General features: G+C 37.9%; 1 protein-coding gene and 1 non-coding gene across 3 annotated transcripts; one reads left to right on the top strand and one right to left on the bottom strand.

Moving 5' to 3' along the window:
- The first annotated feature begins 271 nt into the window (after nt 1–271).
- Nucleotides 272–1,660, top strand: LOC107768840 (acetylajmalan esterase 1-like). Its single transcript, XM_016587991.2, has one exon. The coding sequence runs from the start codon at nt 386–388 to the stop codon at nt 1,502–1,504; it is 1,119 nt and encodes a 372-aa protein (XP_016443477.1). The 5' UTR covers nt 272–385; the 3' UTR covers nt 1,505–1,660.
- Nucleotides 1,661–3,184: 1,524 nt separating this feature from the next.
- LOC107768841 (uncharacterized) lies at nt 3,185–11,369 on the bottom strand. Of its 2 annotated transcripts, none has more exons than XR_012695589.1 (6): nt 11,066–11,369; nt 10,935–10,966; nt 5,244–5,328; nt 5,010–5,074; nt 3,421–3,510; nt 3,185–3,232 (listed from the first exon to the last, which is right to left on the bottom strand). It is a non-coding gene; the product is annotated as an uncharacterized LOC107768841 (transcript). The 2 variants fall into 2 exon arrangements; XR_012695588.1 differs by having other exon boundaries at nt 11,132–11,369.
- Between the last annotated feature and the right edge of the window lie 829 nt (nt 11,370–12,198).

Below are 12,198 nucleotides of genomic sequence, written 5' to 3'. Positions count from 1 at the left end.
TATGCAAGTAGTCATTGATAATATGGTTACCCACATTATCTGTGGGTTAACCCGTTTCTTATCCGTATTAAAAATGGGTCGGATCAGATAATTTGTCCGTTTTTTCATTACCGGTTTTCGACCCGAACCATATCCGACCCGCCCGTTTGCCACCGATCAAGAGTGCTAAACAGAAGAGCCATCATGACCGTTGGGTAATTCATCTTGTCACTTGATAAAACTTTATTAGTATGTAAATCGAAATGGTAAAAGTTTGTTGATAAGAAAATAGAATTCAAAAGGCAAGGAAATGACAACCACAAAATACAGATTTCTATCGTTTTCTCTGGGTCATACTATATAGCACCAGCACCCTGCAGCTGCAGTAAATTAATATCCTTCTTCAATGGCCTCCCTAATTTCTCTGCCCAAACTCTCTTTCTTTCTTTTACTCATCATAACTTTGGCATTTTTCTCTTCTCCTTCAGCTGCTCAAACTAAATGTAATATCAAATCCGTTTACCAATTCGGCGACTCACTTGCCGATGCCGGTAATGTCATCCGTACACCTGGTGCTAACATCATATTCCGTGCCAACAGAGCTCCGTACGGCGAGACATTTTTTAAGAGACCTACAGGCCGCTTCTCCGACGGCCGTATCATTATCGACTACATTACCTCTGCTCTTAAACTCTCGTTCCTTAATGCTTACTTGGACAGTGGTAATACTTTTAGTCAAGGCGTCAATTTCGCTGTCGCCGGTGCCACAACGTTGAATTCCTCTTTCTGGGCTGCCCGGAATGTCAGGTTGCCCGCCTGGAACACGCCGCTTGCGGCTCAACTAGGTTGGTTCAAATCTCACCTGCAATCTACCTGTGGTTCCAATTGTGCTCAAACTCTCAGTAACTCTTTAGTAGTAATGGGGGAATGGGGTGGTAATGACTACTATAATAATTTTTTCCAAAGAAAACAATTACCTGAGGTACGGACTTACGTTCCTTTTGTTGTTGCGGGTATTATGAGAGGCATTAAGGACGTGATTCAGCTCGGGGCAACTCGTATTTTGGTACCAGGGTTTTTTCCGTTAGGTTGTCTTCCTCTATACCTTACAACTTTTCCTGATACTAATGCCAATGCTTATGACCAATTTGGTTGCTTGAGAAATTATAATGATTTTGCTTCATACCATCACAGATACCTAAACAGAGGTCTGGATAATCTACGACGCGAGTTTCCTAGTGTTAGAATTGTTTATGGGGATTATAATGGGGCGTTTTTGACTCTTCTTCAGAGTGCTACTTCCTTTGGATTTAATCAAAACACATTGCTCGCTGCTTGCTGTGGAACTGGTGGAAGATACAATTTTAATTTCAGTAATGTGTGTGGATCAGCTAGTGTAAGAGCTTGTTCTAACCCGGCTCAATACGTGCACTGGGATGGCATTCATTTGACAGATGAAGCTCATCGTCGTATTACAGACATTATCGTCAAGGACATGCTTTCAAGATTAGGGTGTAGTGTTTAGTTTATTATTTAATTTCAATATTCTCTTAGGGGTGCTTTTTCTTTTTTTGGTAATAAAGAGTTTCTTTGTTGGGTGTTTAGAATATGAAGATGTGTCTCCTTCATGAAGAGGTGGAAAAGAATATAAATAAAAGAAAGATTGTTGTTTGCAAATAAATAGTTAGAGCCAATGTTCTTATTACGAACTTCTGTTCTTGGAGGCTTAAGCTGGGTAAACATCAGGGTATCCTTTCTGAGGAATGAAAGATTCAATATCAAACACTACTTGCAGCTGTTGTTTTTTTTTTTCTTTTTATAATCAAAGTTTCTTATATAGACTTGCATAAAACTATCAATTAACATTTGAGTGGCCCCCTCCATTACATGCTTTGAATAAATGTAGCACAGTGCTAAGAGCTCAGCTAATAAAAGTCATTGACAGCGGAATAGGCCTTCCTTGGCCTAAATCTGAAATTTGAGATGCATCATTGATCTTGCTTCATTGTATAGCTCTAACTTGACTAGGCAGCGATAGAGCTTCATTGAAGTCGGATTTTTTTTTTTAATCTCTTTCACCCAATTTTGTCAGTTTTCTAATTTGCAGAGTGGTGCTTTTAATCTGCTATGGAGCTCTTACTCTCTTATTGATTGTATTAGTAATAATCAACATAGACTCAGACTCCACAATTATAAATTCAGGCTACTTGCAGTTGCTAAATGAAGAGATTATAACACGATGGCAGAGTGGAATATATAATAATGATATTTAATTTTAATTTAATTTCATAACTTGTTAGATTCGATAGTTCTTAGGGACGATAACTAGGAGGTTGAAGACTATGGATCCTGGTACTTTGTGAAACTTCACTTATCTGGTTGGTACCATTAGTCAATGAACTAGCTAGCTCTGAATAATGTGAAAAGTTTAGATGTTGCCCCATAATAACGAGAGCGCAAAAATAACCGTGCAAACAATTTCCGAATGCCATCGGACCGGATAAAACCTGAATTAAGTGTGGTGCACTTGCGGAAAGCTCCTTGCCGAAGGCCTGTGCACCCCCGGGATTAATCGGGCTCTTAGAGACTCGGACACCCGGTGCAAATCAAAAAACAAAAAAAATAACGAGCGCAAACATAAGTATTCTACCAGGTGTTCGCTGCATCTTACATTTTATCTGACTTTAATTATTTTTAATCTCAAGATCGAAAGCATACTTTAATGCAATTTTTTCACATTTTTTATTATTGTGGAAGCGAATTTTAATGTAACATAAAGGACGCCATCCACTACTCTGCATACACAAAAGATCAAAACTATGCGGGCCTTAGCTTTAGAACTTCAGGGGTCTATGACTTGCATGTGATAGTTGAAATATTCACAAGGTACCAAACGAGACAGTTTTTCTACGAAGAAATCAGGAAACAGATGCACAGAGTATAGTAAGAATAGTGCAAAATCAGGAAAAACATCTGATGCGGGGCATTCTTAATCATTTGAACGAACGAATAGAACAGAAATGACAAATTTGAGGAAACACGTTTGCTTTTATTCAATAAGTTCATAATGATCATGGCTCAAAATTTTCCACGCAGCTACAATGTTGCAAGAAAAGATTGCAAGTCTGCAGCATGACGGAACAATATGGTAACGCTTTGTTCGATAGCAAAACAGCAACATAAATCAAGATAAATGCCAAAGGATCAAATTGCATCCTCGCTACTTGAGCTGGTCAAATAGCTTCACCGCAACCTGTATGCACAAAAAGTTTTTGAGGAAAAATCTACAAAATAAAGTAACAGAAAGGACAGACGAGAGGAGGGTTTGAACCTTTCGCATTCCAATCACCAACCTGCTCCCCCTCCCCCCGCTCCCCAAAACCACCGCACCTCAGAAAAGAAAGGAACAAATACTATGAAGTTGAGAAACAAGGAGCTTACACATTTGTCAATACACTGCCAATAATCAAAATACTGTCCAGTGCAATGCTTGTGCCCAGATTCATCACCTTCTATCCTTTTAGCACAAGCCTGTAGGATGCCGATTTTTAAATTAGAACGAACTGAGAAAACCCTAGTTTCTATAACTAATGAAGCTAGCTTGTACAATGATTCAGCCAATTGAGAACAGCTAATCTTTGGAGACTCAACATTCCAAGTTCCATGCTCTAACTACTTTAAATGCAAAATTCTAAGTAAACATTAACTGTTCAAATTTGCCCACCTGGCAACATCATATAAACAGGACAGATTCAAAGAGTTATCATCATATAGCAAAAGAACAAACTCTTCAGAACTTAAATGTGTCGCTGCAGATAAAAAAGTATGATCTCGTGGATTCAGTATCTCTTTTTTTTTCCGGGTGATCTCTAAATTCGCGTCTAGCTTCTCTAAGCCCAAGGTGATATACCCTGCAGCCCTGCTCACCTTCCCGCCACCGCTACTCCTCCCCTAAGTTGGGTGTGGGTATATGATGTTGCCAGGTTCAAAAAGCTATGATCATACAGAACAAACTCTTCAGAATTTAAACGTGTCGCTGCAGATAAAAAAGTATGATCTCATGGATTCAGTATCTCCTTTTTTTTTGTCGGGTGATCTCTAAATTCCGCATCTAGCTTCTCTTAGCCCAAGGTGATATACCCTGCAGTCCTGCTCACCTTCCCCGCCACCACTACTCCTCCCCTAAGTTGGGTGTGCGTATACGATACAGGAGCGAATCCAGAGATCCGGTACTTCATGACCTAAATTTTAAGATTCGGGTATGGATACGAGTGCCGGAATTTGGCTATATCTAAAAATAGAGCACTAAAAATATGCCATTATGTGAAAACTTACATGTAGCTTGTAAAAGCAGTAACTTAATCTTTTATTCTTAATTTATAGGTAGCAACCTAGAGATCTACAGTAGCTTAGCTTTTGTCTTAAGAAATCAAAATGCCAAATCTTATCTCTAATTTCTCCGTAGTTTGTGGTCAAAGTACCTACGTACCCCACACCCATACTAGTGTCTACGTCATGTCGACACAGGTACTGCGGCACCACAAATGAAGAGTCCGCACAACTTAGAACCCCCCCCCCCCCCAAAAAAAAAAAACACAAAAAAATTTCCAAAACAATGGGGGAAACCGTAAAAATGTTTCAAGCCCTTTGGGTGTTTCTCCGTAGCTAGGACACAGGACTTGTTTCTACTGTTTCCTTCGGTGACTACTTCCTCCTTTCCAAAACTTCTCTTTGCCCATTACAAGGTAACAGTCAGCTGAGCAGAAGATGTAGAAATCTAACAGTTTTGCACTTTTGCTGCCAGTCTTTCAATGAGACTAGGAATAGGGGAACATAGAAGTCATAGTAAGATAGCAGTTGGTCTTCATTTGAAAGCTTTAACTATAAGCTTAATCTAGAAAGAGGTTCAAGCACAGGACAATGGCATGAAATAAGGGAGGTAGAAAGGCACTGTAGCATTTCAAGCAGGCCAGGAACATAGGAACTAGAAGACAGATGAATAGCTGTTGGTCTTCATTTGAAAGCCTTACCTGTAAGCTTGGTCTAGAAGATCCAGTCTAGCTATAGATTGAAGAAGAAGGAAGTTCATGAGGCCCTAAAGGAATAACAAATCAAGTCTTGATTATTGTTAATCACTAGTTCAAATTTACTTAACACAGCCAGCACAAAGAGGCCCTAAGGAATAAGAAATATCTCCAACAATTAAATATGCACAAATGAGGCCACTGAAAGACAAATTCTTTTTTCATTGTAATGGGAATCACCTGATATTCCCTAAGTTGCCTTACACACTTGGGCTTGCAAGTCTCTTCTAGTGTCTTCTTTTGGTCAACGACTTCCTCGTCCGACCTGAACAAACAAAAGTATTAGCAACATACTTCCTAAGGCATAAAAAGAGCTGCTAGAGCTCATAAAAGGAAAAAAAATTACATCAGGTATATCAAAAACACATCGAGGGAGTGATGCATAGTTTTTTAAAAAAAAATCCCAGACATACAGATACAACTTCAGAATTGGCAATGAGGAATGGTGAACTAACTAAAATTCACACTTTAGCTCGTTAGACAAGTCCACAATAATTCAACAAACAAACTGAAAATATGGAATAGCTCCAAAGTCCTACCAAAAAGAAAAAAATTGTAAACAAACTTTTTGCAGATCAACAAACATAAAGTAAGATCTATTCACCAAGCATAATAAATAGGGAAAACACATAAATCCCCTGCCCCCAAAAGTAGTCATATTTTTCAGTTACGACCTTAAACTATGCAGGGATCTCCTAGTAACCCATGAACTCATTTAAAGTGGTATTAATACCTCCTTACTCAGCCAATTCCAATTTTAAAAATGTTGTGTTTGTCACGCGCCAATCCAAGCTTGCCACATACTCTTCTATTTTAAACAAAAAAATTGAAAAGGAAAAAATTTTATATTAGCTCCCCCACCCTTCTTCTCCTTCCCCCCCCTTTTCCCAAATCTCCTTTTCCTGCGGCCCGGCTCCCTCCACTTTTATCTCCTTCCTAGAACCACCATTGCAGAACCTTCAACATCATCCATCACCAGACACAAGCATGGAAAAGGACATGTCACACAAATTGAACACCATCATCTCCTTTGTTTGATTGTGGAAAGAAAATTGTCCTTTTTCTATTTTTTTGTCATTAGTTTGCCATTTCTTTGTATTCTGTACTGAAAAATTTAAGTAGGTTCTCTTTTCTGGTTATAGCTGAACTTTTACCTATTAGGCAATCTTTTCTTGGATTTCTGAAACTGGTGTTGGGGTTCTATTTTTTCCGAGAGTTAGTGGATCCTTTGCAACTTATTTGTCTGAGCTAACTAGCTGAGAAAGGGGCTGAATGAACTTTAGAATGAAGGTTGTTGCTTGGCAGTGAAAGCTGTTTACTGTTTACTGGTGGTGGAAGTGGTGGTGAACGGTGGGATAAGAGAAAAGAAAGAAAGAGAAAAAAGAAAAGAAAAGGAAAACAATACTTAAAAATAGGAGCTATTTTCCTAACTTTTTCTTTCTAGCATCTTATTGCTTATCCTTCTAATTGCTAATGCATCCACCACTATTTAGGAAGTGCCTATTGAATGTTAAATATATGGGATATGGGCAACCCATAACTCAACAACAGTAATAGTACGCAAGAGATATAATCAACATTCTCCATGTGCCATCACACAAATAATACCAATTAACTATAATACAGTTTTCCCTTCATAGGTAGTCAGCTACGAATATGACATATGACATAGCACATGAAGTGAAGAAGGCAATTCTTCTGGGCGCCTTTGACTTCCATTGTGACTTACAAAATGTTTTGATCCACTCCACTAATCAGTTTAGATGCCTAGAGTCCCGAAATAGGATATGTTTCTTCACGTAGTAGGTACCAGGAGGGAGGGGGAGCTATAAAGCCCAGTGGGATTTTTCTCCTAAAAGACGGATTAGGCAAGGAGAACCCCTATCTCCCTTTCTCTTCATTCTGGCTATGGAGGGGCTCAGTAAAATGATGGAAAAGGCCAAGAAATTGCAATAGTTAAAAGGTTTTGAAGTGAGGAATAACTCAGGATCATCAATCTTTGTATCCCACCTCTTATTTGCTTATGACACCCTTATTTTCTGTGGTGCAAAAAAAACTAAAGTGCAATATGTCAATCTTACCCTGATGCTTTTTGAATCTATTTCAGGCTTCAACATAAAAATGTCCAAGAGTATCATTTATCCTATTAATGTAGTCCCTGACTTGGAGGAGCTGGCCGACATTATGTTTTGCACCACAGGATCCTTTCCTATTTAGGTCTTCCCTTAGGTGCTAGACACAGGGCAACTTTTGTTTGGGGGGGGGGGGGTCACAGATTAACACTCATCAGCAGTGTTGTGGATGGTCACCTACCTATTTTATGTCCCTATTGCCAATCCCAGTCAAAATGCAAAAACAGCTTGACAAACTCATAAGATCTTTCCTAAGGGAGAATAATAATAAAGAACATAAGTTCCACTTAGGTCTCATTTGTTTGCACTTAATGGAGGTCTGAATCTTAATCATACATGCGTTTGTTTTTAAAGTATGAATCTTAATTATTCAGATCTTAATCATTAAGTGTGTGTTTTTTTTTACTTCATAACCACTTAATGGGTCTATTAGGCAGACCTTACCCCTACCTGGGGATAAGGTCGTCATTAAGATGCTATCATCCATATCCATTATTAATTCTCGTTACCGCCTACCACCACCACTACCATACCACGACCACCATAACTATCATCCTCAATCATAACTACCACCATAATCAATTACCAACACCCACCATCTACACCACTCCCACCACCATCATTCTCAAACACAAACACTCATCCACCTCAACTACCACAACTAACCACCCCATCACCATCAACAATCATAACTGACACTAATCATCATTATAAACTGCCACCATCTTCCTCAATCACAACTACCACCAGCACCCACCATTATTCACTATCACCACTCACCACCACCATCAACAACAACAACAACAACAACAACAACGACCCGGTATAATCCCACAAGTGGGGTCTGGGGAGGGTAATATGTACGCAGACCTTACTCCTACCCCGAAGGGTAGATAGGCTGTTTCCAGGAGACCCTCGGCTCAACAAAACAACAGGAGCTGATATATTAGTACCATAAAAATGCATAATAAAATAACAGCATAATAAGAGATATGAAATACAGAATACGAAATACGAAATAGATGACTGGTATAGTAAAACTAGTAGGTAAAGCCCTGCATCAATAGACGACCAATGACATTCTCAGTCTAACTCCTAACTGGCTAGTCTCACTCTATTGTGCTGTAGAAATATTCATAACTCTCCCCTAACCTACAACCTTAATGCTCGACCTCCATAATTCCCTGGCAAGGGCCATGTCCTCAGTAATCCTAAGTCGCGCCATGTCATGTCTGATCACCTCTCCCCAATATTTCTTAGGTCGTCCTCTACCTCTTCGCGTGCCCACTACAGCCAGTCGCTCACACCTCCTCACCACCACCATCCTCAATCATAATCGCCACCACTTTTAATCACCACTAGTTACTACCCTGAACCACCACCATCAACCAAACCTACCACCAACCACCGCCTCTAGTCGGCATTCACAAGCACCACCGTTAGCCATCACCACCAACAACTACTATATTTTTAAAAAATTATATATTTTATTGATAGAATATTAGATTAATTAGTATTTCATTTGAATTTTATGTTTAATAATTTTCAAATAAGATAAATTTTATACATTCAGATATTAAAAATCAAACAGTCTTAATCATTTCGTATTCAGATCTTAACACACATCTTAATATTCCGATGTGTATTCAAATTTAGATGTCTTACTATTCAGATTCAGACGTCTTAATCTTTTTAAAAAAAATTAGGCCTTAGTCAAATGGTCCAAATTTACAATGCCCAAAACACTTGGGGCCTTGGGGTTAAAGACCTGGCACTTCACAACAAAATCATGCTTATGAAGTGGCATGGGAGATATAACCGGGAGGAAGTTGGCTTTAGAAAAGAGATCATCCAAGCAAAGTATGGGACTTCTACTCGCGAGTGCACTAATGTGATTAGAGCATCATATGAAACTGGACTGTGGAAGTGTATCATGAAATTTTGGGAGGATTTCGCAAGAAGCACATCACTCCACGTAATAAATAGTCACCAAGACTGCATAATAGCATAGTCACCAACAAGAGAAGAGATAGACTTAAATGGAGCAACAGCATAGAAAGCACTCTTGAGCTCCAATAAAGAAAAAAATTGATCAATGGTTATAGTGCTTCATGTGCAAGCGGTTAGCAGAAGATAAAAAAAATTACTTGTTGGAGCAGTGTCAATCGGCAGCCAATTATTATAGACAGGACTAAACCTGTTTGAAATACAAAGCAAATGCCTGAGACAATTGAGGATGTGATGCGTAATTGGACATTTAGAAGAAGAATAGGGTGGTGCAGAGCATGCAATAGGGCTCCTTCCGTCCTTATTTGGGCTCTTAGAAGGGACAGAAATAGTAAATACTTGAAGGGATTAAAAAATGTGTTTAGAAAGCTGAGGGCTTGTTTTCCCTTTGTGGTTAACTTAGGTGCTTTATCTACATCCCTATTAGTATGGATGATTGTGCGTCAATCATAAAGGACCATTTTTGTATAAGTTCCTCACTTTTGGCCTTTTATTCAATATCAATAAATTTTACCACACCGGAAAAAAAAATCTACAATCAAACTGGGGTATTTTTTACTAGTCAAATACATTTTTTTAATTAAGTTTTTTTTATCGGGTACCAATTTTATGAAGTTTACCGGCCAAAACTTGTCTCTTCACCTACGTAATGTTTTGTAGCCGTAGTATAGTAAACTAACTGTGATGAGAAACACTGAATCGAATTTCTACTGACATTACTTAACATATAAGCATACTAAAGGCTACAAATAGATAAGATATACATATTAGTGTCAACATTTATAGCTTACTTGGCCACAGCTTTTGCTTGGCCGAAAGTGTTTTTTTCTAAGGTTAAGGTGTTTGACCAAGCTTTTAGAAGGAAAGAAGTGATTTTAGGTAGAAGCAGACGCAGCTTTTGAGAAGTAGAAAAACACTTTTGCGTAAAATACACTTAGAAGCACTTTTTAAAAGCTTGGCCAAACACATATTGCTACTCAAAAGTGCTTTTCAAATTAAGTACCCAAATACAAGCTAATTCTCACCAAAAATACTTTTTGAAAAGTACTTTTGAAAAAAATACTTTTCAAAATAAGCTGATTTTAGAAGTTTGGCCAAACATACTATTAATACAGTACTTTCATAATGTACATGATATGAAACACAACATAAAACACAAAACATAAATTCAATGCAGTGTATATAACATTAATAAAGCAGTAAACGCTAAAGCAATTGCCAAGGTCTACATTCAAGTTTTAGCTCAAACTCACCCCTTATTCCACTTTTAGCTATAAATTCATAGGGCTAAGGTTGTAAAATCTTTTGTCTATCCATTACACTCAACTAAGTCACTTCTAGTCTTTTTCCTTTCGTAAATAAGAGGTGGCATTCAGATCAATTTGCGCACAACTCGGGTATTCAACCGGGTACTTGCACAGTCTCACGGGATAACTTATGCCCACATCTTAGACAGATGTAAAAGAGATCACCTAAATGTTTTGTGTTGTCGGGATTCGGACCCTAGTCTTTTTAGACTGATATCTTTTCTTTTGCGTTCACATAACTTTTAAACATATAATCCATTTCGAACATACAACCTATACTCAAAATGAATAATTCAAACAATTACAATAAGGGCACAAATTGAATGCGCGATGATTTGATATTCTAAAAAGCTCGCAATAAAAATAGCACATCAACAGTGAAGCTGAAAAAATTAAACAATAATCGATGGTTTAACAGTACTCACATGGCGAAAGAATATCGATGCCGTAGATTCACCTGCACACGCAAAATTTTCAATTAATCAAACAAAGCCATCCAGTTAACGATTCGAAAATGATACACTAAATTTATAAACAAAAAAGAATATCGCGAAACCTAGTTACGCAGATCGAAAAAAGAAACAGATCTAATGAATGACGAAATGACCGAAGAAAGGGTAACCTGTTTCCCTTCGGGGGCTTTGAGAGTCGCGGAGTGGAATGGAGCAGGAAAAGGCAATTACTATGCAAGAGGAGAATCTCGAAGGTTCCTTGGGCTTTGTGATGGCTGTTGGTCAATTAGCTTGCGCCGAGTGCGTAGGGTACGCCGGGTTTAATGTAATTACTAGAATACCCCGCTCCGTGTTGTCGTTATTTGGGAGAATTCCCATTTCCAAAGGAGAAATTTCTAGATGGAACCCTTCTCTTCGCTTTCCCAATTATACCCACCATATTAAGGAACTAACAATAGCGCACACAAAACACACAATATGAAATAAAAATGCTTATTCACACCCTATGATTACATTAAATTACTTTGTTTATTTGTTGTTGGTGTTAGTGCATTTTAATATTAAAATAAAATTATAAAATTAAAGTGCATTATTTCTTGTGAGATACTGGTTATAAATTGGCAAGAAAGTAGTCATTACTTTGGTGTAACTCGTGAAACCACTGATGCCATGATTCACCACTTATTACCCACTAAAACTTATATTTTGTAATCACCAACTCATGCTCTACTATTTTATTATCTCACGATCTTATTATTTATTTCAAGAAAGAGATTCTACATCAATAAATTGTGGTATTTCTTCTTTGTATTGTGAATGAGAAAAATGTTATGGTGTACATGAAAAAGTTGTGTGGTTGTTATTGTGAAAAAGAGAGTTAAGAGAGTAAGAAAGAATTTAAGTCCCGAACTTTTTCTCTACAAAAGAGTTGTAGAGAACATTATTTTTGTTGAAGGAATGTGTTCGTTTTTGTGGAACTTTGGATTCAACAACTTGTCCAGAGTTTGTTCGAGTCATACGACGTTGTCGGGTTGTTGTATCCTGAAGGGAACAATTCAAGAGTATTATTGTTGGATCGGTGAAGATGCTACCGCAGTGGGCTTGAATCTCCTTAAAGAGAGCGAGATATTTGCGCCTCAACCTGAAGAATATTTATTTATTTTTCTTCATTTTATTTTTCAACTGTAATTACTTGTAAATTCACTAACATTTATCATGATAGTGATAAAAATAAAGT

The sequence above is a fragment of the Nicotiana tabacum genome, chromosome 10, assembly GCF_000715075.1.
Source record: "Nicotiana tabacum cultivar K326 chromosome 10, ASM71507v2, whole genome shotgun sequence".
NCBI lineage: Eukaryota > Viridiplantae > Streptophyta > Magnoliopsida > Solanales > Solanaceae > Nicotiana > Nicotiana tabacum.
The sequence above is the reverse complement of the archived record's forward strand: the minus strand, read 5'-3'. Positions and strand labels throughout refer to the sequence as shown.

What these genes read in the sequence shown, in the direction of transcription:
- LOC107768840 (XM_016587991.2), top strand. Translation starts at nt 386, where the DNA reads ATGGCCTCCCTAATTTCTCTGCCCAAACTCTCTTTCTTTCTTTTACTC.